At 46.3% G+C, this 26,318-nt stretch overlaps 1 protein-coding gene across 2 annotated transcripts in view; it reads right to left on the bottom strand.

Annotated features, from left to right (window-relative positions):
* The window catches only part of SPRED2 (sprouty related EVH1 domain containing 2), a 132,868-nt gene extending 110,028 nt beyond the window's left edge, over positions 1-22,840 (bottom strand). Inside the window, exon 1 of one of the 2 annotated variants that reach the window (XM_081588304.1) lies at positions 22,766-22,840. Coding sequence is in view for 1 of the 2 variants with exons in the window: in XM_081588303.1 (XP_081444429.1) it covers positions 18,992-19,017 (26 nt within the window). In the remaining variant the exon portion in view is untranslated. Of the gene's footprint in view, positions 1-18,991; positions 19,591-22,765 lie in introns of those variants that run through there. The other variant, XM_081588303.1, reaches the window with a different exon arrangement.
* Between the last annotated feature and the right edge of the window lie 3,478 nt (positions 22,841-26,318).

Here is a 26,318-nt window from a genome sequence, read left to right as displayed (position 1 = left end):
GACATGGCATCATTTAATAGTTACTTCAATTACGTGCTTTCAAACAGCACTCTCACATGACGACCTGTCAAATGGCACTTTACCTGTGCACTGGACCGGGCCACACAGGCATAAGCTAAGCAAAGTTAACTAGCCTGAAGGAACTTGTAAAACTAAATTACAACAGGGGACAAAAGTTAGGGATGGAGTGTCGGCCTAAACAGCTCACTTCCTTGTCTTAATTGGCTTCCATCTTGGTGTTAATTGACTTTGGAGTTAAGAGCCTTTCATACAAATCGAGGGAAGCTGACCTTTGGAGCACTGGTGACTTGTTGAGTAAATATGTCTTTATGGACTTCATAAAATGCAGATTGTGTAAACACACACTCAGGAACTATTAAAAGCACTGGGTGGCTGGAGTAAGGCACAAAGGTGGCCTTTAAGATTCCTGAGTACTCCGTAGTTGGACGTTTCAGAAAACGAACATCCAGGATGTAATTACAATTTAGGGAATAGATCTCAAACTCTGGCTTGCAGGCAGAGGATTCACTTGGGGAGCTTTTCAAAAATACAGATTCTCTGGCCCACATGCCCAGAGAGGTTGATCCAGGAGGTCTGGGTGGCCTCCTGACATCTGTATTCTAACAAGCTCTCCAGACTACCGACTCTGAGTAGATGGCTCAGGACCAGCTTTGAAAAACTACGATTTCAGTGCTATAAGCAGTTCACTCACCTTCTCACCTGTTCTTCCTCATTCCTACTAAAGAATACCAGCTGCGGAACACAGAAGACCAGAGTCCTTCATTCAGGAGCGGAGGGATCTTCTGAAGCAGGAGGGAACTCCCTTTCTCCCCTTGCCCACTACCCAAGAGCAATAATTGACCCCAGCAAGTTCTAGGGCTGGCACCAGGAGAGCCTTCTTTGTGCCTCTGAATGGGGAAGAGATCAGCTCCCCCAGAGCAGCTGAAACCCACCCACAAAGGCAAGGGTGCAGGTTCAGCACAGGCAGCCACATTTTCCACACATACAGCCTGAACTCTCTACACTGACCACAGCCCCCATGACAGCGAGACGTCAACATCCACAGCATCCACGAGCCTAAGGCAGCTGGAGAAACACCTCCAGTTCTGGACCCCCGTTTTACAAAACACACGGCTGGACGTGACACTGATAAGGAGACTGGGACGGTGTCTGGGCAGCAGAAGCTGCCTTCGTGTATCAGCGGGGAGGTCAGAACAGCAGAGAGCTGGCTGTCATGGCCACAGAGGACAGTAGTTCCATAGACGTGCTCACTGACGATCAGGGCCACATACCCAAGTCACCTGGCATGAAGACCCCTTATCTTGGAAGTATCTGGGCAGAGGAAGAAGGACCATCTGGGGCAGCAGAACAGCACCTACTTACCAGCCCTGCATTAGTAAGATCTGCACAGACCCTGTGTTTCCATCCCCGGGGTGGGGGGGTTGGGGGGTTGGGGGTGGAGTGCTCCCACATGAGCAAATATGCCCTCAATCACGAGTAACCCTTTCCCCAAAGCTTATCAAAGTGGTTTATGACAGCATTTGCTTTTTTCCTACTCAACATGGAGAGTGCCAAATTAAGTGTCAAATGTGGTGACTTGAGTATTCCCAAGGCCAGAAAGTGTCAAATCTACAAACAGTTCATAAGGACTATAGATTTCCAACAACCAAAGTGAGGAACTGCAGCTAAAATAGATTTTGGTAGTTTTACTGAAAAATTCATGAAAGCTATAGAAGTTGCTAATATTCCCACTTGAGGTGTATGCCATTTCAGAACCTCTAAGGACCCAGTTTCCACCAACGGGCTACTAGCAAAATGACTTAAAGAGGAAAACAGCAAGTCTTACATAAACAAGAGCCTAACACGTTCAAAGGGCAAGTTGTTTTTCTCATTGGCATGACCTCAGCACACATTCAGTGTGTTTGTTTAAATTAAGTGATTATGAATTTCACCTGCCAGGTTTTGACTCCTCTCATTTCCAAACAGGAAAAGCAGAAGGGCCGACACGTCTCTTTGGTTCTTTACACTTTTTTTGTGCTGTCGTCCCATATGGTTGTCACCAGAGGCTCTGGTCATGAAGTGCTCACCCGAGGGTGCTTCCCTGGTCACTATTGTGCCAGCCTCCCCTTGATCCTGATCTCCTGCCTGGGAAGGGCTCATCACCCACAGCACTCACACCTGAGGCCAGCTCTGCTGTGAGCTCTTCTGCAAGGCTGTCTGGACCTTGAAAGCTTTCTGGGAGGTTCCAACCCTTTGTCAAGACTCATTAGTTTAGGAAGAAATACAGACACTCCAAGAACCTTTAGGCGATACACAAACTTCAGCACCATTGGCCTCATCTCAAAGTCTATCTTGCCTCCAACTTTTTGAGCGGAGCTTTTTTTTGTGGTGGGGGGAGGCAGAAGAGGGGAGCCTAGGGGACTAGGCACAGATTGATAGGAGCTGGAAACCTACAGGTAAGGATGTGAAACTGATTTGATGTCTGAGGCCCTCTGGCCCACGCAGTTGTGCTCAGATGGCCATTGTTTCCAGAAAGAAGTCTTTTGAGATTTCTTATGAAATCATTAGTTGACGTGGTCCCATTTAAAAAAAATAAATAACCTGTTTTAGTGGTAGCAAAATATGCACAACATAAAATTTACCATTGGACCCATTTTTAAGTGTATGGTTCAGTGGCATTAAGTACATACATTCACACTGTTGTGCAAGACTGTCCCATTTTTAAGAGCGTCCTTCACATTTTCTCCTAAGATGTTAAAACACTTTTTCAGCCTCTCCTATATTTGCATCCAGTGCCACAGTTCCAGATGACAAGCTACAATCTTAATACCTGGCATCAGTTTTATTAGTGACATCTGTTTTAAGTCAATGTATTTTTCAGTTCTAGGTAAAGCATATGATTCTGTATCTGTTTTCCTTTAAATTCAAACAGATGCCAGTCCCACAAAAACAAAGGTTTGTCAAAAATCAAATTCAAGAAATATTCTTGTTTCCTGTAAAACAACTGGCCCCATTCTACCCGCCCCCTCAAAAGACAAAATAAAAAAACACTCTTGTATTTACTACTTATTAAAACAGCTAAATTCATATCCTAAAGGCATCTGTATTACATCACTAAGGAAAACTTCTGAAAAAAATTATTAGGGCTTTTAAAGTTTCAGTCAAACTTTTAAAAAAAGTTAATAAAAAAGTCGTAATTTTGGACATCTGTAGGTGATTTTTTGGTGTGCTTTAGAGTGTTGTTAAAAAAAAAGACCTCTTGAATCAACAATTAGAATTTATTTTGCATTGTCTCTTATGGTTTCAGTTTATATGTAACATCAATTTGGGATCTTCCTCCTTAAGAGATGATTTACTAACGTGAATGAGATGGAATCATGAAGAGTGGGAAGGAAAACAGCAACAGTCCCCTACCCTGATAAGGATGTGTGACTTGAATTCCCTTCTGTATGACAGATGACTCAGGGTAAACTAAGGGGCAGTGATACGGGAACTATTTTTTTTTGAGCTACAACTGATATATCAACATTATATTGGTGTACAACATGTGTACACCAGGTGTACAACATGATTTGCTATTTGTATATACCTAAAAAATGATCACCACAATAAAGTCTGGTTAACACCCATCATCCAGGGGGATCTTTCAAAAGAGGAAGGCTTGGGTGGTGCCATCTTGGTTGGTCATACCCCTCTAGGTTTGGTGGGTGTTCCCCTCTTTCAAATCTTGATTAGTCTAAGACACAGTATAATCTCCTAGATTTTTTGGAATACTGACACAGAGTGTGAGGGTGAAATTCTAATTCAGTTGGTCTAGGGAGGAGAAAGGTGAAAGTGGAAAGACAGACAGATGTTGTGTCCTAGAAAGCATGCGAAACCAACCTGGATATGTTCCTCCTGTGGCCTCTTGTTAAACTGATGAACTGCCCTTGTTAGGACAGTCTGGGGAGGAATTCTGGTTCAGGCTGTGGGCATGGGTGGGTTGGACCACCGTGGTCTATTCTCCTGGTCACTGCTGCACTGCTCCATGTGGAACAAGAGGATTGTGGAAGGAGGGATCTGTGGGCAAATCATTTATAAGCAAACCGCCCTGATGGTTTGGATGGTCCAAAAGCACTGGGACGTAGAACCTGAAACCCCACAAAGCAATCTTTAGGCTCACAAGGGATCCTTTACTCTATGAATAAGAAGGATGCCCAGCTGATGGAGACTAAAGGGGGAGGGTGTAGAATACCAAGAGAAGGAAATTTTTTTTTTAAGTATACGTTATCCATCTGACACAAGCAGTATGAATCTTGTTATCCAAGAGGAGCCCTGACTGAGAACTATATTTCCAAAGCAGGACTGGGAAATGGATTGTCTCATCATGGCAAGGTGGCACGTGCTTCCCAGCATGTGTGTTGGACTGTGGGCTCTTGGGGAGAGCGTGTCTTGGTTTGGAGATTTTTATTCTTCCTCACGCCTAGGTTTCTACACGGTCATAACACTTAGTAGCTATCTCATTAGGTAAAGAGGATAATCCCAATTTTATCAGTTAACCTGTGGGGCAGTGGCCTTACAAAAATTAAAATAAACATGCTACCATATACTCATTATATGACTAGCTCGTCAACTCTTCCCTCCCTCTCTTTGCTGTAACAGGCACCTGTTGGCTTAGAAATGTTCGGAGTTCTCACCCTGGTGCGCCAAAACCGGCACCCTTCCCATGCTGGTATCCACCAGCCCCCCACCCCTACCCCTGAGACCTGCATATCAAATATTACTTCCTGCTGTCTATGACCACATCGCCTTGGCAGTTAACATCAAAAGCAAACACATGGGGAGCAGAGAAGTCCCTGGAGCTGGGGAGGAAGGACAAGCATCAGTGAAGTTTCAGACTTTTTTGCTAGTGCCCAGGTGCAAAAACCTTGGTCACGTGTATTTCAACGTCTCATCAAAGGCCTCATCTTTTCTTCCCCAGGATGGACAGCTGAATGAAACACTCCTCTGCCTCCACTCCCTACCCTCCTATTCTTGAAACACACATATGGGACCCCCTACCACCCGAAGGTGAACCACACAGGAACAGCGTCTGGCAGCTCACCTATTCTCCACGTGTTCAGGGGCTGACCGAGGCTGGCAACTCTGTTCAATGTTGATGGTTCCTCGGCAACACGGGCTACATTTATTCAAACTGAACAAGTTTTCACCATCTTTTTCTGGTGTCCAGCGAGTTCAACAGCTCAGGGTAACAACTGTCATGAATATCTGACACAACACCCAAAACAGGACTGGAGCCAGGGGCAGATGACATCTGCTTGCCTACATATCCCAAGGAACCAACTAGCTGTGTGACCCTGGGTTCATCCCTCGACCTCTCTGGATTGCAATTTTTCTGTAAAAGAAGGGAGCTGGCATTTTCCTAAGCTGCTCTCCAGCTCTACAATTTTATGGTCAAGTTGCAACAATTTTACTTTACTGAGAAAGGGAGATGTATTCTCCACTTCACAAGGGCAATTTCAACTGAGCAGTGCTGTGTTCCTGCAGGAGTAACAATACTAAAAAAAAAAAAAAAAAAGTTTAAATTTAAACTATACTTAAAAAAAATAGTAAAAATACAAGAAGTAGTAGAAACAACAACAACAACAAAAAAAACAAAAAGAAAAACCCAAAACCCTCACTTGGTTTCTTACTAGCCTGAAAGTTTGATCTACAAAGTAGGTTGGTTAACGTTGAATTTCAGCTTCCCTATCTTCCAATAAACATAACAACCTCTTTGGAACAAAGATTCCTAGAGCAGTGCCTGCTGCAGTTCAGCCAGAAGGAAAGCCCTGCCCACATCCGGTGGGGTAACAGCTCTTAGGGGTCTCTGACTCCAGCCTAGCCTGTAGCCTCCAACTAACTGGAATTTACCAAGAGTAAATCACGTTATCATTTCTTTGCTTCAGAACTTTAAACAATACCATTCCACCTAAAGAATGAAAGCTCAAAGATGGATTTTGATAGCCTGGCATGCAATAACCTAAAATTTAGCCTCACCTATCTGGACCAGCTCTGAGTTCCCCCAGCATATACCAAGGGGTGGGATTTCCTTGTCTGTAGAAGAAATCTTTGGACGCCGGGTGCCTCCTCTCCAACCTGCCTGACCTGCGCCCTCCCCCATTATCACCACCACCATCCTTATCTGAGTCCGCTAAAACTCAAGACTCACTTGGATGAAAGTGAACTCTCCCCTTGGCTGGTGCAGCAAGAGGTACTTTAACTTCTTTGTATTTGTCTCTATTTTTAAAAAGAATATTATACGTATAAAAAAGTTTTCTTTAAAACAGGAACTCTGGGGCTTCCCTGGTGGTTGAGTGTGCCACAACTACTGAGCCTGTGCTCTAGAGCCCAGGAGCTGCAACTACTGAGCCCATGTGCCGCAAGTACTGAGGCCCCTGCGCCCTGGAGCCTCTGCTCCACAACAAGAGAAGCCACCACAAGAACTCCACGCACCACAACTAGAGAGCAGCCCCCGATCGCCACAACTAGAGAAAAGCAGCAACGAAGACCGAGCACAACCAAAAATAAATAAAATTATTTTTTTTTTAAAAAAGAACTCTCCTTACAATACTGGAACTAAGAGAGTTCTTCAGTATTATTACTATACTATTCAATCCCTTTATTTTAGAGACGAGAAAGCCAAGTCCGGAGAAACAACCTGACATCTTGGGCACGTTGGTGGCAAAGAAGTGAAGGGAACCAAAGTTTCCCAACTCCCAGAACTTGCTGCACAAGGCAAACTGCTCCCCATCTTCTCTGCTACTTGGTATCCATTCAAAAGCTTCTCCTGTTGGGTGTATCCTTTTTTCCACAATAGAGAGGTGTGTGCTGCACAATTCAGGTGTTCAATAAATGCAAGAGGAGAAAGGGGGGAAAGCTGGAAGACATTAGACAAGCTCTCCAAGGCCCTCCTCCCTATGAGAAGACCCAACTTTGTACCAAGTCTCTGTGGGGGAATGTCCTGACTCATTTTCAACTCCCCCCACCCACCTCCAACTAACGCCCTCTGCTTTCCTTCAGACCTTCCACCCAATCCTCAATCTGCTCGGAGTATAGACACATCCTCTGCGTGTGCATCCCACGTGAATGTCCATGGAAGTCTCCAGGCCAGAATACTGGAGTGGGTAGTCTTTTTCTTCTCCAGGGGATCTTCCCAACCCAGGGATTGAACCCAGGTCTCCTGCTTGGCAGGCAGATTCTTTACTGAGCCACCTGGGAAGCCCCATGAATGACCACACTCATGTCCTTACACACAGAATGAGGGTCACAGCAATGATTTCCAACTAAGTGTAAGTATTCAAAGGCAGAAAAATTAAAGGACCAGCCCTCTTCCCCCAGAGACTATAGCCCTATTTTTTAATAACTGTGAGTTGAGAAAAATATGACAAACATCCACCATGAATTCAGTAGTATTTTATTGAGGTTATATTTTATTATTTTATAAATGCAACGGCATACATTGAAAGAGTAATACACATACGTGGGTGACGTTATATAGATATTTGCTTCACAAACAACACTTGAAGTGCTTATGGGTCCCCAGCCACTTGGGCAACTGCTGGGTAGATGCACTGGGTCAAGATTTCACAGGTGGATACCTAAATGCTGAGTGTGCACGTCAGTCACTTAGTCATGTCCAACTCTTTGCGATCCCGTGGGCTGTAGACTGCCAGGCTCCTCTGTCCGTGGGATTCTCCAGGCAAGAATACTGTAGTGGGTTGCCACTCCCTTCTCCAGGGGATGTTCCTGACCCAGGGGTTGAACCCAGATCTCCTGCACAGCAGGCAGATTATTTACCATCTGAGCCATCAGGGAAGCACCTAAATGCTGGGGAAGGACCTTAAGTCTCTTATCACCTTCCTGTGAAATATACCAATGAGCCAATGAAGATACCACTAGAGAGGGTCCACAGTCAGCTCACTTCAGATTTCTCATTCCATCTACCTTCTTGTTGTATTTACTACTATCACAGGCAGTGGTATTTCTACCACTCCTTTTTTGGGGGGAGAAGGGTCTTACTCTAGTCCTCCGGTCTATTCTTGGTTTTCCTGGCAATGCTTCCTCAGGTAGAAAGCCAGTTTCAGTTTCTCCTCAGGAATTATCTCTAAAGAGTAAGTGCTGACAAGTGATGGATAATTTGCATTTTAACCCTATTCAAATTTGGGTAAATGGTTTAATATGCATGCTAATATTCTATCATTATTCCAATTAAGGAAACTATTATGTTAAAGTATTTAATCAGGAGAATTAGGGAGAACTCCAGACACCTAAAATTAACCTCTAATAGTCTTGACATTCATTTCATTTAAGTGCAATTTGCTATGCTATAAGCAACTCGCAGCCTAAGACTTCTGTTTAGGCACGTGGGATTCCTGATAAGACCTAAGAGCAATTCATTTCCTTAACTAGATTGCTGTCTAAAAGAATAAACTAAAAGGGCTGCAATTTAAATACAATCAAGTCCTCAAGCAGTCACATTCCAGAAGACTTAAACATCATCATCTTGATCCCCAGGAACAACAATGCTATTCGCATCAGAAACAACACAACCACTTCCTCTTTCTCTGACCTTCTCAGTTTAATTACTTCCTGTGATTTCTTCTAGGGCTGAGTGTGCTTGCTCCCGGGGCGGCTGGCTTTCCATAGGAGACTGATTTGTCTGGAAGGTGCAGAATGCCAGCTGACAGACATTATACACAAAGTGCTGGGACTTCCTATTTCTCTTTCAGTGATGGATTTCTTGGGCTGTCTGGCATTTACCAAGAACGTTTTTTTAAGTCATAAGAAAAGAAAAAATTCTTCCAGCACCTTACCATCTATAGATCAAGCTACATCTCAAAGCTGAAAGTCCTGCCAACAATGGGTATAGGCAGGCCCTTGATAATATCTCTCCGCGTGGAAACACCACCTTCTTGACCAATGAGCTTCTTCAGCAGGTTCCAAATGCCAAGTATGTGAGGTTGCCTCTGAAGACAAAAAACCTGGCAGCTGGGAGCTCACTGTCATCACAAAGACAGGCTCTTGCTACTCCAAGAGGGGTCCTTGGATCTGCACCAGCAGCATCTCAGGCCTTCCTGAACCAGAATTCTCATTTTATAAGATTCCCATGCACATTCAGGTTTAATCCTCTTAGTGAACAGCAAGCTTCATTAACTATCTTGTTCACAAGACTCCATCAAGGGCAAGGTGGCTGGTTGTCTTTCCAAAAGCGGTCTCTGGAGAACTGCTCTTTGTATCAGTACAGAAAATGCCATCTCCGTGGCCACTGATTCTCTGCTCCACAGAGCTGAATAGGAGAGCGAGGAAGAAATGTCACCTCACTGTTCTGAGGCATTTACAGGATTCTGTGCATGCATGCTAAGTCACTTCAGTCGTGACCAACTCTAGGCAACCCTGTGGACTGTAGTCCATCAGGCTCCTCTGTCCAGGGAACTCTCCAGGCAAGAATACTAGAGTGAGTTGCCATTTCCTACTCCAGGGGATCTTCCTGACCCATAGATTGAACCTGGGTCTCCTGTACTACAGGTGGATTCTTTACCATCTGAGCTACTAAGGAAGCCCTTTACAGAGTTCTAATTTCATTTGCTCAATGGTAATATAAGTCAAACTGTACACGCAACAGTTTCTTTGCAGAAACTGAGGCCCTATGCAGTTGTTCATAAATAGTTGTTCTACAGACACGAGATGTGAAGTCAAAGGACCTGAGTAAAAATAACAAATCCTGCTCTGTGACCTCAGACAAGATACTTAACCTGGCTAAATCTTTTCTGTGCCTGCAGCTGTGGACACTGTTGATTCATGGACATAATCCATCCACACGTGAGTGCATGAGTGTATGTGTATGAACACACAAGACACTCACCCTAAAAATGACTCAAGAACTTGTTAGGGGATCTGGGAAGGGTGTGGAGCTCCTCTAAAGCTTTGGACAAGGAGTTCCCTGTACCCCAAATCTGGGAATCCCAACGCCTGCAGCTCAAGGGGTAACCCTGCAGAGGACGAAGAGGGAAAACACCTCTGGCGGCCAATCAGTCCATCATCCAGATAACGCTGGCGTCACGCCCTTAGGCACAAGGAAATGCCTAGCACCCTAGAATGTAAGCTCCCCGAGGGCAGAGGCTCCCTCTGAGCCACAGCCGGGGTCCTATCTGGCAGGTAAGGTGGCTGGAACACTGTGTGAAGTAAGTGAACAGCACTCTGCAGCTAGTCACTTCCTCTCCTCCAGCCTCACCCTAACTACTATTTATTTTATCCAATAAATAATTTATACATGGCTTTTCAATTAGTGGCCAAGTATTTTCTAAACTGAAGTTCCTTAGATTCAGAGAATACCACATTTCCAATGGACACCTGTCATCTGATATCCACTACTTTTCCTTAGTATAAAAAAGACATGTATGAACAGAGCTAGTTCACAACAGCAGACTCCTAATCTGAAATCTGTGCATGCGTGCTCAGTCATGTATGACTCTTTGCGACCCCATGGCTCCTCTGTCCATGGAATTTTCCAGGCAAGAATAGTGGAGTGGGTTGCCTTTCCTCCTCCAGAGGATCTTCCCAACCCAGGGATCAAACCTGAGTCTCCTGCATCTCCAGCATTGGCAGGCAGATTCTTTACCACTGCGCCACCCGGGAAGCCTGCAACTTGTTGACCCACAGACTAACGAGAAGACAAGCATTAGCCTTCAGGGCCAGAAGTAGCATTAGGCCAGGGCACACCATTCAGGCACAGCAGACCTGTTTCAGAATTTTGAGCCTGAGAAAAATCTCAGATTTTGATTTAACCTATTAAACAAAGGAGAGACATTTAATTACTCTGTTTAAGACTGTATTTACACTTATTCAGCTTTAAAAGTTCTACAAGAATGAGTAAACTTATTGGGATGTAGATGATTAAATCTCTGGCCCAGCATCCACTTTATTCCCTGGATGGAAATATAAACACAAACACCAACATGGCACACAAATAAACAAAACAAGCCATAAGCCAGCTTACTCCTAAGAGAACTCTCAGCCTCATCCATTCCCCCCACAAGCCTACTGACTCTGTTTTAGAAAGAATTTGAACGCTGTTGATAATATGAGTTCTAGACCAGACAGGGGTGGCAAGAGAGTGAAGGATGCTACTACATAGGTAAGTAAACTAACAGTAAGCATCAGAAGAGTAAAGAGTTAGAGAATGACCCCGAAGCCCATGTTTCCTCCACCACCATCATGGCAGCCTGCCCCTCTTAGTAGTTTTTAAAAACAAACAAACAAACAACTTCAAGTCTTTCTGGATGTATGTACAATATGAGTAATCATCTAATTTTTTATATAAGGTAAAACTCTTTTTCAATTAATGAACATTTAATCAATCAATGAATGTTTGCAGAAAGCCTACTATGGGCTTAGCACTCTGCCTGAAGATGGGTGTACAGGTCAATAAGCTGTTATTCCCGCACCTGGAAGGGCAGATGGGCCAAGCTTCTGGGTGCATTCTCAGGGTGGGATGCAAATGCAAAATAAACAGTGTTTATCTGAAAAATCAATACTGGAGGCCAGAGCCAAAGCAATGAGAAAAAGAAGTAAGAGGAATAAACAGTGAAAATGAAAGACAAAGATGAACCAGGAAAGACAATTTTAACAACTCAGCCTGATAATTAAGTTTTAAGCACTTATGAATGGACCACAGGAAATAAATCTAAGAATGGAACCACAATTTGAAAAATCGTTATTTCTACAAAGAGGAGGAGCCAAACCCATACATTTTGAAAGTGCTCATATTGTTTTATCTCTTCAATCACAACTGCTAAATGCCGGGATGAAGTAAAAATTCGTTTTTTCACCTGTATGCTCTTGTGTGTGCTTAGTTGCTCAGCCGTGTCCAACTCTTTGCAACCTTGTGGACTATAGACAGCCAGGCTTTTCTGTTCATGGGATTCTCCAGGCAAGAATACTGGAGTGGGGTAGCCATTCCTTTCTCCAGGGTATCTTCCCAACCCAGGGATCAAACGCAGGTCTCCTGCATGGCAGGTGGATTCTTTATTGTCTGTATGCTCTTGGGGCAATCAACACAGAAATTCTGTTTTAAAATAAATATTCAGCTGCCCTTTGAAAGTAGCATAAATAACATAAGCAGGATTTGCTATCATGTGTGCAACATACCCCAAGTGAACATATTGTTGACAAAGACTACCTGAGAAATGAGTAATTACAAAACAGTTGGTCCTTAATTTAGCCAACTCCTATGCCAGTTAATTGGAGAAGGCAATGGCACCCCACTCCAGTACTCTTGCCTGGAAAATCCCATGAACGGAGGAGCCTGGCGGGCTGCAGTCCATGGGGTCACTGAGTCGGACACCACTGAGCGACTCCACTTTCACTTTTCACTTTCATGCCCTGGAAAAGGAAATGGCAACCCACTCCAGTACTCTTGCCTGGAGAATCCCAGGGACGGGGGAGCCTGGTGGGCTGCCGTCTGTGGGGTCGCACAGAGTCGGACACGACTGACGCGACTTAGCAGTAGCAGCATGCCAGTTAATATCAAGTGTTTTACTAAGATCCTGGCCTGACTTCCTTCCCCTGACAGGGACCACATCAAGCTGTGGTAACCATCTTTCATGCCTACCACGGTAGGCATACAGAAAACACATTTTGCTTCACAGAGCACGCTGCCCACCAGTGCAAAAGACTTCTCCTACTCCAGTGACTAAAAGCCCTAGACAATGCCTTAAAAAATCGTCAATGTTCTAGCCTTAAATACTGATCAAAAAGAAACATTTACAATGGTTAACAAGTTTATCAATATGACTGGGTCTTTAAAAAAAAAAAAAGCAGCCCAATTTACTTAAGAGAAAACAAGCCAAAACAAACAGTCAAACGCAAAAACTTCCTGCTCTGCCTCTATTATCATCTTGTTCAAGTTTCTGAGGATTTTGCTGTTAGATTGTGTATTTGTGTTCCGCTCCATAACTTAGGAACTCTGCCAACAGTGGCGCTCATCGGCACAGCTGTCTCCAACTTCAAGTGTTAAGACTCCATGAGAACTCTGTAGCTATTGCAAATTGTTAATATTTTGATCTCGGCAGACACTATCCTGCAGAGGCAGAAAACACAGGCCCCGAGTTTAGACTATTGAGTTTAGACTCTTCCACTTCCCAGTTCCCACAACAGTGATAGGAATCAAAATGGTTTTGACTTTTCCATCACAGATCACCAACACCAGATAGTTCTGCAACCAGTTTCCACAAGACACGTCAAGGGCTTCAGGTAAAACATGGGAGTTTCTCAGAAGGAGGCTTATACACACCCTGGAGAATTCCATGGACAGAGGAGCCTGGCGGGCTACAGCCCATGGGATAGCAAAGAGTTGGGACACGACTGTGTGACTAAGTTAACCAAATACAACAATTATAATTACTGCATTTGTCAGCAGGGACAAAACAACATTTTAAAATAATCAGACTCATTTTTTTTAACTTAATAGATCTTTATTAAAAGCAACCACAATGTGCCCGATGGTATTAGGCCAACAAGTAGAAAACTAGGCAACAGAAGTAACCCTGAATCCCAAAAGCCCATATTTTGGGACAGATGTAGCTGTGTATAATAAGCCCAACTCTAAATGGTGATAACTGTCATACAGTGTGGAGGGAAAGTGCTATAAAGAGTCCACAATTTTTCCTTAGGGACTGAGGAAGGGGGAAGTCCAGGAGGACCTCGGAAGAGGAATGACTCAGGGTTAGTAGCAGGGGAATGAGCAGAATTTCATGTGTTGGAGAAGGAAAGAAGAACATTCCAGAACGGACAGCATGAGCGAGTGGACCATTGAGAAGAACAGTTTTGATATTGATACTGATCCACTTTTTATACATGTTATTGGTTAAAGGGATCAGAAAGCAGAGGGAATCAACTACAGCTGGAAAGGAAGTAGCATCTGTTAAGATCCCTGTGGAAACAAACCCAGCAGATGGAGGTTAGTGAATGCCCACCACCTACCAAGACTATAACCTTGCAGTAGGCTCTTAACTTTATACAATGGCGATGTCTTTTTACACAATAACAATAACAATATCCTGGCTTATAAGCTTGTCAAAGGTCTTTCCAAGTTTTTTGTTTTGTTTCACTTTCAAGATTTTCTAAGGAAGAGACCAAGATTCCAATTCTTAGTCGCCTCCAGGAATCTATTCTGGTAGAGCAGAAACACACCTACTTGTTTAAGGCTAAGGCAAAGAGAATGGATCGATACTTGTTGCATTGTGTCTAATTTCCACAACTCTTACTTCAATAACTATAGAGCTAACATTCCAGTAATAATCAACTCTGAATTCACATTCTTTCCATTATCTTAAGGTGTAACAAGCCCAAGTTTACTTAAATTCACTTTAATTCAGTATGTGCCTCATAGCATTTTCAGGGAAGATAAGGGAAGTGAAAAAAGTTATGGCAATGACAGGATGTCACTAATTCAGGAGAATTAGAGACAGTATGACTGGCAGAAACGGTCTGAGCTTTGAAGTCAGAATGACTAAGGCTGGCCACCCTCTGCCCTTCTGAGATAGCACCTTGTGGTGCTTGAAAATACAGTCCTTCCTGAGACAGCCTACTAGTGTTATTTAACCTCTCTGGGTCTTGATTTCACCCCTCCTATAAATGGATGTAATAAAACCATCAGGGCTTCCCTGGAGGTTCAGTGGTAAAGAAGCCGTCTGCCAATGCAGGAGACGCGGGGTTTGATCCCAGGTTGAGACGATTCCCTGGAGAAGGAAATGGCAACTCACTCTAGTATTCTTGCCTGGAGAATCCTGTGGACAGAGAAGTCAGGCGAGCTACAGTCCACGGGGTGGCTAAAGAGTCAGACACCACTGAGCGACTAAACAACAAACAAAACCATATACAGCATAGAATTGTTGAAAAGACTAAAGGAGTAAAGTGCATAAAAAATATTTGCTGTCTTCGGTAAGAAATGTAAGCTTCCTCATCGGTTAAATGGGGTAACACCTCCTTCACATGGTTATTTGAAAGTGAGACTGTAAGAAACCTATCTTGGTGTCCAGCGATGAGCCGACACCAAAAACCTGTGTTATTCCTAGTGTGTGCTGTAAGCTTTACACAGGCTAACTCATTTAATTCCCACAGCAACTCCGCGAAATCAGTAGTATTTATTCCCATTTTATTCACTCAGATAAAAGCAAAGTGAGATACATCAGTAATTTGCCTTGGATCAGAAAGTGACCAAATGGCTAAGCCTTGAGCCATACGTTACAAATGCATTTAAAGCAGGATCTTTGGTCTTTGGCTGAAATAACCAGCTAGACATTTTTCAGTCAGTTGAGTCTGAGAGTAAAGACATCAGGGAATTATTCTTCATTCTGTGAAGTGTAATCATTGTCTTGTGGTTTCACATAAGAGTATGCTCATCTTTAGGAAAGTAAGCTCAAGTAATTGAATATAAGAGTTCTAATGTCTAATTTCTTTGAAATGGTTCAGCAAAAAATATTTAAGCTTTTTAAGTTTTTTTCCAAATGGGAAACCTTTCAACATTAGGGAAAGTATGAGTGAGGGCGGAGTTATAAATCCATCCTCAGCAAGATGTGTGTTGCCGAGAAGAGTTCATCAACAAAATAGAAAGCTGAACAGTAGCTGAGTGGCTCTTGAGCTACTGCTCCTTGAGAAGAGTTGCTTCATTTTGTCTGCAAATTTCCAAATCATTCATAGCCATGATCCAGTGATTTAAAGATACAGATGAAACACACATGATTTAAAATTTTTTTTCCATTTCCTCTGTACATAGGGCCACTTTCAATAATTTATTGAATTATTTTAATTATCTTTAATTTTTAATTTAATTATCTTCAATTTTTCACTTACTGAAAAAATCTGTAGAGTTATAAATCTTAACATGCGTTTCTGTCTGGAGAGGGACAGAAGGGTCAGGGTACTTTTTATACTGAAGCTATTGTTTAGGACCATCAGCAAAAAGAGCTTTACTAAATTTATGAGCATATATTCATTAGAGAAGAATTTTAAAATGACATAAAAACATTAGAAGACAAAACATGTATTTTTTTAAAATTAAGCACGACTTTATCACTTGCAAGGTTGTGATTTATTGCTAAATGTAATATATTTAAATACCTGTATTGTTTAATAAAAACCTTAAATATATGTGGGCTATCAGGAAGATCTATTTTACTTAAGACACAAATATATCTCCCTTAAGTTTCCAGTTTGATGTCACTTCCTTATAACACACCTTGCCTACTTCCAAAAGGTATCTGAGGAAGCTCAAACATAAAAACCATTAGAAGAGAAAATAGAAAATAGACTGAAATGCATAGAGAGGAATGGTAAATAAATCTAGCAAAAACCTAAGCTAATATGGCTACCATAACCGAGCAAAAATTTTAGCTCTGAGCTTGAGACAGTGGTAGTAAAAAATAAAACAAAACAGAAAACCAATCACAGCAAGCCCTGTAAGTCTGAGAGAAATATTCTTCCGGGCACCAGCATTTAAAAGGAATTTTTCAGATGGGCCATTACATAAGAATGATGAACAATATAATGGACAGTGTCCACAAATGGCAGTTTATACAGCCCAAGCAGCCCATTTTCTTACCAGGCACTTCTTGTCTCATGACAAGGTCATTGCATTAAAAGTAATTCAGAGAAGGCCATTTCTGCAGTGGGCTAAGGCGCCACAGCTTTCTGATTCTCTAACTGAAACCAGAACCTATCCTCAAATATCCATTGTCTCAACTGGGCTTCTGACAGCAGTAGGGACGGCCAGTTCCATGCCGAACTACTCTGAAAGCCTGGAAGAGAAATATTTATTTTTTGCTGGTGATTCCACCTGAAATCCCTTTGCTTTGGATATCAGATGGGATAGGATACAAAGCTGACCTGCTGCCCTAGAAAGAAAGCCGCCAGGCCAGCATCCTTGAGGAAGGGAGGCAAGGAACTCCAATCTAGGGTGATGAACCAATCAATCTCCAACAAGCCTTGAGCAGGGCAACCTTCCCTTCCTGCTACTACTGCTATTTGTGTGTGCAGGGACAAACAAGGACCCATAAAAATACCTGTTTATTATTAACAGTCGTGTCCAAAAGGGGGCAAGGCCCAGCAGCATATTCCTTCCCCCATCCCATATTTCAGCCCTAGAAGGGCAACGTTTTTCATTTTACCATTTCCAGATACGGTCTATGAAGGCCAAGCAAAGGTCTAACATAGAAAGACCAACAGATGTGGTGGGACATCAGACATGCACACCAGGTGAGATCATCTCAGGCTACTTAGGGGACAGGTGTCCTAAGACGGGTGTCTGGCAGACTAGGGGTTACTGCAGCCAAAGCTCCCTGGGGACCCAGAGAAAGGAAATTCCCTTTCTCAAACACCTACTCTCCTAACACCCCCTCCCGCCCAACCCAGCGAGAGCAGACGCCAAAGGACAACGGGGCACTTAAAAAAAAAAAAAAAGTGAGTAGATGCTTATAGCACTGCATTCTATCACCTGCTGCAAGACAAGCCCTCCCCGCTGGCTAGCCCTGAGTCACTTCCCCTCTCCGCATCGGGTCTCAATGCTCGCGGGGGCAAAAGACCCGTGGCCTCTGGCGCTGGATACCCGCAGCCCCCAGGTCGGCGCAGACACACGCTGGGCCTCCCTCTAGGCAAGTTCCCGTGGCTGCCGACCGGCTCTCTGCGCCCCAGCCGGCGCCGCCGCTACCTTGGCTAATGGCAGCTCTGAATGAAAGGAGCCGAGACAGGCTCCGGATTTATGAATGTGCAGGGGAGGAGGGGAGAGATATCATGTGACAATAAAGGAGAGCGTCTTATTCACAAAAAAAAAAAAAAGTGGCTGTGGCGGGCACAGCCACTGAGCAGCAGCGGCCGCCGCGATGCGGTGACCGCTCGGACCCGAGGCCGACGATCTCAAGCACTGGGCCCGGCAGCCCAACCTCTAGTCGCACCCGCGATCGGAAACGCCTCGGGCGCTGGCAGAAGAAAGGCAAAGCCGCCTAGGCGGCCGCAGGGCCGCGGAAAGCTGCACCTCGGCCAGGGGCTGAAGGAAGACACGGGTCCCGCGAGGGGAGGTGGGTCCGCCGGAGAGCCCCTCCAGCGAAGAGCCCCGAGCTTTGTTCGCCTCGGGCCCGCGGGCCGGGCACGCACTCCTGTGCACACGCGCACACAGAGATATACACAAAGATATACACATAGACACACAAAGATATACACACAAGGGCCCCGTAGCGCGCTGCTCCGCAGGCTCCCGCCCTCCCCCGCCGCACACCCTCGGATCCGCCCCCCGAGCAGCCCAGACCCCACGGGGTGCCAGTCCCCAGCCGGCCAACGCGTGCACACACACGCACACGCGCCGCGGGGCCCCAGGGCTGCTCCAGCACGCCGGCCCGCGCGAGGACCCGGGTGCACGCAGACCCTAGCGCAACCCGCGCCCCGTTCTCCCTTAGCTCCGCAGTGTTTTTTATGAATGAAAATGTGGTATGCAAATGAGAGCGATTCAAGAAAACGACATGGCGGAGCCTGGGCCCCAGTGGGCTTCCGAAGGGACCGCGGGGCTAGCGGAGGGAGCGGGAGAGTCACAAAAGTCACCGGGTCAAAACCCACCGACCCCTGGAAGCCGGAGCGGGGGTGTCAGGTGTTCCGCTCCCGCCGCCGAGGATCTCGAGAGGAGGCGTGATTTGAGTCCCCGGAGAGGGAGCGGGGACCGCCCGGAGGTCACCCGCGCGCCCTTGGCCCCCGCAGCGGCCACCAGCCCGCCGACTCAACGCGTGCCCCCTCCAGCCTGCAGCAGTTTTTGCCCCTTCCTCACTTCATCAACAAGGGGGGAAACCTCGCGTCCCACACCCACAGACCAGCGAGTCGCTGCACCCCAAACCAAGTTCACCTAACCAGTGTCCCCGCCCGTGTCCCAGCTCCGGCCCCCACGCTGCCCTCGCGGGGCACCCTCGTCCCACCCCGCGGCCAAACTTACTCGTCCGGGTGTGTTTCTTCGGTCATTTTCCTGTTCACCTAGACGCCTGTCCCGCGGCGGGCAGCTTTGCTCCCTTCATCTTCCTGTCCGCTCATCCCCCCCCCCCACCCCCCTTCTTCACATCTCCGGAGATCGCCTGATTTGGTTGGGGGGAGCTGCTAGAGATGAAGGGGGCGCCGCAGAAGGCAGAAGGGGAAGCAGGGCGACGGGAGCGCGGGGTGAGGTCTGGGAGAAGGGGTGCACAGGCAAGCTTCGCGGGGAGTGAGCGCCGCAGGGCCGAGGGGCAAGGCGGGCGGGGGCTCCGAGGGCTCGGGAGCGCGCGGAGCGGAGAGATTTGGGCAGGGGACGGTGGTAGGGGAGAGGAGGAGAAAACAAGCGCGCGGTGGAGCGGTGGGGACTGCTGAGAGCAGGAGAAGAGGGCCGGCCGCGGGCGGGGGCTCGGCCCGGGGTTGCCCCCGGGGGGCTGGGCCAATCACGGTTCCGGGGAGCGCTCGGCGGCCAGGGGAGCTGCGCCTGGAAGGCGGTGCAGGGCGCCCCGTCCGAGCCCCATCTCTCGACTCTACCGATTTACTCCATATTGGATTCTCACCACCACCAACAGGAGGAGGAAGTAGGGCGGAAGCGATGACGTCTTCCCAGCGGCCAGAGGTGGTGGAGTGCAAAAAGCTTCCTACTTGCGACCGAAAAAAAAAAAAAGGAGGAAAAAAAAAAAAAAAAACTTTGTCCGGCCTACTGAGCATGCCCGACTTCCTTCCCTCCCTCCCCCGCCCCCCCAAGTTCCTCCGGCTTCCACTCTCTGAGGAGACCCGGAGCGGAGTTGTTTGCGCCGCATTTAACTCCGGATCCTCCCGCGTTAGCGCTCCGGGTTTTAAGATGCCCGAGAGGAGGGAGGAGGTGGCAGCGGGGGACTCGCACACATCTGGCCTCCGGTTGGTTCCCTCCCTCCTCCCAAACCCCTGGATTAAAAATCGGAGGGAAGAGGAGGAGGGGGAAGACAGGGAGCTCTGGGGGTGACCGGAGGGTTGGTGGCTCTCGGAAGACCAACTAACACCCACCTTGGGTCGGGAGGGTGGGGGCAGAACAGGTGCATTTGCCAAGATTCTGAATGGCAGAGGCTTTTCAGTTTCACGTGAATCTCAGGATCTCTTTTCTTGGTAGGGGCTTGGGAGTTTTCAAGGAATCATTATTTGTACATAGAAAAAAAAAATCCAACAGAAGCCAGGAGCGTTTGCATTCCAGTAGAAATGAAGGATTTTCCCAGGTTAAAATGCAAACCCAAATATGTTTTTTAAATTATTCGGTAAATCTAAAGTTGGTGGAGGATGGTCCTTCTCCTAGGCCCTTGAATGCCACAGTTTCTGGCCCAGAGGTTGCCAGCTCCATGGACTTTGGCACAGTGAGATGGGGAGCCCTGCTATCGCTCTCTCTCCCCTTTTTAAATTATTTTTTTTAATTATTCTCGTAACCTGGCCTGGGACCATGCGCCAGGATAGGCCCGTACTTTTTAACACAGCACTGTCTAGGCAAAGGGCAAGCAACCTGCACAACTGTGCCAGTATCTTTGCTTGGCTTGGTGCTCTGCTGCTGCAGTCTTGAAATTCTTAATGGTAAAAAAAAAAAAATAAAAAAAAAGAAAGAAAAAAAAAAGAAATTCTTAATGGTGTTTAAACTAGGGGCTTCACATTGCTACTTTGCAGGGATCCCAGAAATTCCATAGCCAGTGAATATTTCTTTCTGGGGTCTTGCTAGGGAGCAAGAGATATAGTCTCTGTTCCTTCCTGCTCTCCAAGCACTTTTATATTCTCCCTGTCCCAAGACACTACACAAAAATTTTTAACTTAATGGCAATCACTGAACCAATTAAGAGAAGACTACACCTCAAATGTTGCATAGGTAAAGGGTATATGTATGCATTTGGAGAGTCACAGTACTCTGAAGAAAGTTAAGAGTTTTCACCTTGAGTCAAGGGAAAACTAGTGGTTTACCCTAGGTTTTGTGTTCATCTTAACCATGATCTTTGTGGACACAGATTGGGGTTAAACCCAATCAACCACTCCATGCTAAGTGCTGGTATGTGGTGCTAAAAAGGGCACTAGACAGGGGAGGAACACCTAGGTTCTGGTTTCCTCCTAGCAGCCCCGAGACCCTGAGTGAGGCTTTTAGCAATTCTTCAATTTCTTTATAAAACAAGGATAACAAGGCCACACTTGTCTTTCTCAGTCTTTGAGACCACTGAGGGTCTATGAGAAAGCATTGAACAAAGCAAGACATTGGCATCTAAATCCCCATTAGGCTAAGGCATCTACCCAGTTCTCACCTTTGCCCATTTGTTGCTTTTCTCAGCAATGTTTGAAAGAAGTCCTATTCAGTCATTCCTGAACTTCCAGGAACATGGACATTTGTCTTGTCAGAAATATCCACCCAATGGGCGTAACCCTCTAGTTCAGAGTACTCAAATGACAAGGCGACAGGTGAGATGATTATTTTCTGCAGGTAGGCAAGCTGAATCTGTGTCATTACAACTCATTCATCCAGCTCCCTGCTAATAACAGTGAATGACTGGCCCAACCCAGGAGCAAAAGAAAACATTCCAAGGTCCAAGAGTCACCAAGTCCCAACGTGGATGTTCTGCTACCAGACTCCAGCAGGTCCTTAAGTTCTCTGAGCGTCACACTGTTCTGTAGTAACAAGGTAATATCCACAACATAGAGTTGTTGGAGGATTAAATGGCTATAAAATGAAGGCACTGTGTTAAGCACACTGCAAATACAAGATTAACGGCAACCCTTTCTTCCCTTTAGCCAGTGGATTATCAAATGCTCTCCCTTTCACTCCTGGTCCTTTATGTTCCTCTAAAGAAAACCTTCCAATTTTTGCCTTGTTCATTACGCAAAAGGAATCTTTTTTGATGAAAATATCCCAAGCAGGTCACCCCTCCCGCATTAATCTCTAACTATGACTGGCAGCTCCGAGAATAAATGGCGGTATTGAGTGAATAACTCAGATGTTTACTGATCTGAATACCAGGGTGTTATCAAAGGCTACTGGATAATTACCAGAATAGGGATATTACGGATTCAGGGTTTTAATGACATTGCTGAAAAGGGCTAAATACCCACATCCCTGTCTCGCCCCGACAAACAGCAAAATAAGGAGCAGACAAGCCAAGGGTGTCTCGTACAGTGTGTCAAAAGTAATGTCGATCTGCTCACAACTTCAGGGTAACCCAGCGGAGTCTCCCGTAGGACCCCCACCTACTCGCCTCCGAACCCGAGTCCGGAGCGGGGGAGCACCCCCTCCCGAATCCTCCGGGCCGGCCGCCCGGAAAGCCCGGAACCCGAGCGACCCTCGGCGGCCTCGGGACGGGCATGCTCAGTAGATCCGCAGTGCTAGTTTCAATCGGAAACCGGCCTCGGCCCCCGCCCCCTCCCGCCCCGCAGGGGCGCGGGGAGAAGCGGACATGTTCTCCTCCACAATCCGCTCCCTCTTGTCCTTCGCCCCCTTTCTGCGTCCTCCCACTTCTCGCCCGTCGGAGTCCGACAGGGCGCGGGTGTACATCTCTCGGGAGTGGGTTGGTGATAGTGACTCCCTTCGCCCTCCCGCAGGGTTAGTGGGGTTGCAGGGTAGGGGGTGGTTAGGGGAGGACTCCACTGTGCCCTAAGGTGGTTTGTGCCACCCGACCGCGGCCCTCAGGAGCCCCCCTACTGCCGCAGCGCCCCCTGCTCCCCGCCCCGCGAGGCGTGCGCAGCTGCGCCCCGCCTGTCCTCATCTCACCCTCATCCTGCCCCTTCGGTATTTCTCAATGACCGGCGCTCGGAGGACACTTCCGACCCGGGAGGGAGCGGGTATCATTAGCGCCAGCTTTATCAGTTCCTTCCGGTCTGCCGGGAGCCCAGCCTTGCGCGCAGCTTGGCCGCGCCCTGGGCTCTCGGGTGCCTTTATTTTTCTGTTTAAACAAGCAGTCGTGTGTGCCAGGGTGTGCCAAACGAATGTGCAGCCCGGCTGCTCCGCCCTCCCCCCCACCAGACCCGCCGGCCGGAATGGAAACCCAAGCTCTCTCGTAAAGAAGGGGATGATGCAAACTTAGAAACTGACCCGGCGTCCGGGAACGATGCCCCTGCGGGGCGCGGCGTCCCAGTCCCGGCATGAATGGCTGAAGCCCGATTGCATAATCGGCTCTGTATAAATAGCCGGCGGGCGGGCCGCTGACGCGCTCGCTGGTCCCGTTATCGTGAATACTTCATCCCCGATGCGTTCACTCCCGGGTCATTTTCCCTTTCAAGCTGCAAGGCTGGGATTTTAAATAACAGATGAAAGTCTCTCATCCCTGCCTCCCTGCTCCCTTGAGTTCATGTATTATGAATGAAACCTCGCTACTTCCTGATGGCTCACTTCAGGTAGGGGAGAGACTAAGTCAAGGCAGCGGTCCACCGAACCTCGTGTGTATGTGTGTGTGTGTGTGTGTGTGTGTGTGTGTGTGTGTGTGTGTAGGAGAGAGACTCAGAGTCAAGGCAGCGGTCCACCGAACCTCGTGTGTATGTGTGTGTGTGTGTGTGAAAAGTCAGCGGTTCACCGAGCCTCGTGTGTGTGTATGTGTGTGTGTGTGTCCCGGAGGGAGAGAAAGCAAGAAATGATTGACAGGGCTGGGCAGTAGTCTCATCGAGAAAACGTAACCGCTGATGGTTTGCCTCTGGAGTTTCAGTTTACAACTCTACAGCCTCATTGTAAGGTAGATTATGCAAAGGGTCTTTTCGGCTGTGGCTGCTCACTCGCCTTCGCCTCCGAGAAGTGCTGCTTCAGTCAGAGGAGCTGGTACCCTTTCTCCTCGGAGGCAGCAGACATCCCTGACTGTAAAAGCCCTGGGGACCTCTGAGGTCTGGAAGGAAGGCAGTGCCACGGGTCAGTTTAGCCACTCTCTTGTTTCTTAGAAGCTTCTGCTATGTACAAAGATGAGGAAGTACAAAAACTTATTCCTCCCAACTGTATTTCACAAATACTTGGTTGTTTTAAAAATGATAGTGTGCAGAGGGTTTTTTTTTTTTAACCCTTTCTCTTAAGCACCAAGTTTCGACTTATTTTCTCAAAATAAAATGGTTCTTCACCAATACGTTTCCCATAAGTGAAAGGCCGTGGCCTGGTCATTATTTTTCAAACTGGAGGCTCATTGCTCCAACCTGGATTTAAAATGCCAGGTCCTTTGTGACGCTTTGGGATTATAGGGGACCATGAACCCAGGGTCCTGCCCTCCAAGGTTTTCTGTCAGATGAGGCAACAGTCCTATACAGAAAACATTAGGGCAATGGCTGACGCCTCTAAAACATGAGGTTAGCAGGAAAGAAAGCAGAGGGCAGGGAAAGGGAGGCTCCCCAGAAGAAGGGGTGTCTGAGCCACATCCGGAAGGAAGGTGAGACGGTGTAGATAACTGACAACCCAATGAACCCAGAAGCCCCAAGGTATGACAGGGTGGGGAGCCAGGGTAACAGAAAGGCTGAGAAGGATGGATCTGGGAGGCAACAGAGGTCATGCTAAAGGAGGTTAGACTATCTTGAAGTCTTGAAATCTTTTGTAGAAGGTTCACAGCTGAGCTTTGTCCAGTCCCAGCTCTTTGCAGTGGCCCCTTGGTTGCACAAACATAGAGTCATTGGGCATCCATTGTCTGGGGTTTGGAAACTGATAGCCCCACGGTCAGATAAGGCTCCAGATAAATTCTGTTTTTCTTACCTTTTGTCAAAAAAAAAAAAGAGACTCTAACAGTTTAAAATCAGACCATTTCACATAAAAATCAAGATTTTTGGCTCCTCTTAAAAAATACTCCAAAGATATGGGAACTATGAGTGCCAAATTCTTGCTTGGTAACAGTTAACTCTTGGTGAATGGCGGCTGGCCCGTCTGTCGGGCTTCTGGCTCCTGTAGGCATTTGAATTTTTGACTCTGACAGAAAAGAACCCTTTATGACTGCATCAAGGCCCCACTCTGAGACCCACAGTAGGCCAAGCTTGGCAATAAGTACACAGCATTTTACATGAGGATCTCCTGGCCTCTTGGAAGGAAAGATACCAATCTTCAATCTCCTACTCCAAGACTGTTATAAATTAGGCCAAATAATAAAATGGATTAGAGTGAGCTCAGTCTGAGTCTAGTGGCAGGGAGGCAATGAGGCCTCTAAAACAACACTTCTCCCCAGCTCAGGCTCTGTTTCTGGGGAACTCAACCCAAGATCTCTGCCAACAGGGCAGCTGAGGTTCAAGTGATGCACTGGAAAACTCCCCAAATGGAATCATGTTTGTACCCCAAACTTATGGAGCAGCATATATAAGTTACATAAGACATTTTAAGCCCAGGGAATGCTAGACTCAGGTTTACATTATTAATAGATTACTCCAGGCATGGAGAATGGTTTGCAGGAAGCAAAGGCTGGTTAGGGAGAAATTTTCTTCTTCCATGAGAGAAATAATAATGCATGACAAAGCACAGTGGCTTTGGTCATGGAGATGGAAAATAATTCCAAAGACACAAGTGGGATGGAAGTGAGTTGGCTTTCTGACCTATTAGATATGGAGACTAATGGAAAGGTCTGGGATAACTTCCAAGTTGTTGACTTGGGAAATTGGAAGTATCTTAGTGTCTTTAACATGATTAGGGTAAAAGGAGAAGGGCTTGGTCACCAGACAGTTGCTACCACTCAACTCTGAGACCAACTAAGTATGTCGGAGATTGAGGGATATAAAGGGAAGCTAGAACATAGGAAAGCAGAACCTCAAGATAGAAATGGAGGGACAGTTCCCTAAGGACATCATTTGTGCAACTGGAGTCAACCTTGCCTGAAGCTTGAGGATGATCTTGACTTTTTAGATCAAGTTGGGCTTCTGTCACTTCCAGCCAAAATAATTCTAACTACCAAAATAGAAAGCCATATTTAGGAGAGTGAAAAAGATTGAGAGGAACTAAGGAATGGAACATAAGGGAATTTTAGAATGTATGTTTGCAATTTAACGTAGGGACATCTGGGGTCAGTGCCAGGGAGTTTCACAGAGATTCTGATTTAATGGAACAGACTTCTCCCAGGAAGTTAGTCAACATTTTATGAGTTGTACCAGCCTCTCTTTTTGGCCTCAGCTTCCCACTGTCACCACCCTATTTCCCATCTCCAGTTCCCTTCTCATTCTTAACCTCATGCCTCATTTTTCTGCCTTTATTCTCCAGCCCCTTTCTTCTGTAAAGCTCATAACTGAGAAAGGATGTTTCATAATATAAAAGAACATAAACTTATAGAATTGGAAGAAAATGAAAGATCATATGTTTGTAGCAACTGTGGTTCCAATAAACC

Source organism: Giraffa tippelskirchi, chromosome 4, assembly GCF_054371585.1.
Source record: "Giraffa tippelskirchi isolate mGirTip1 chromosome 4, T2T-mGirTip1v1.2.pri, whole genome shotgun sequence".
Classification (NCBI taxonomy): domain Eukaryota; kingdom Metazoa; phylum Chordata; class Mammalia; order Artiodactyla; family Giraffidae; genus Giraffa; species Giraffa tippelskirchi.
The sequence above is the reverse complement of the archived record's forward strand: the minus strand, read 5'-3'. Positions and strand labels throughout refer to the sequence as shown.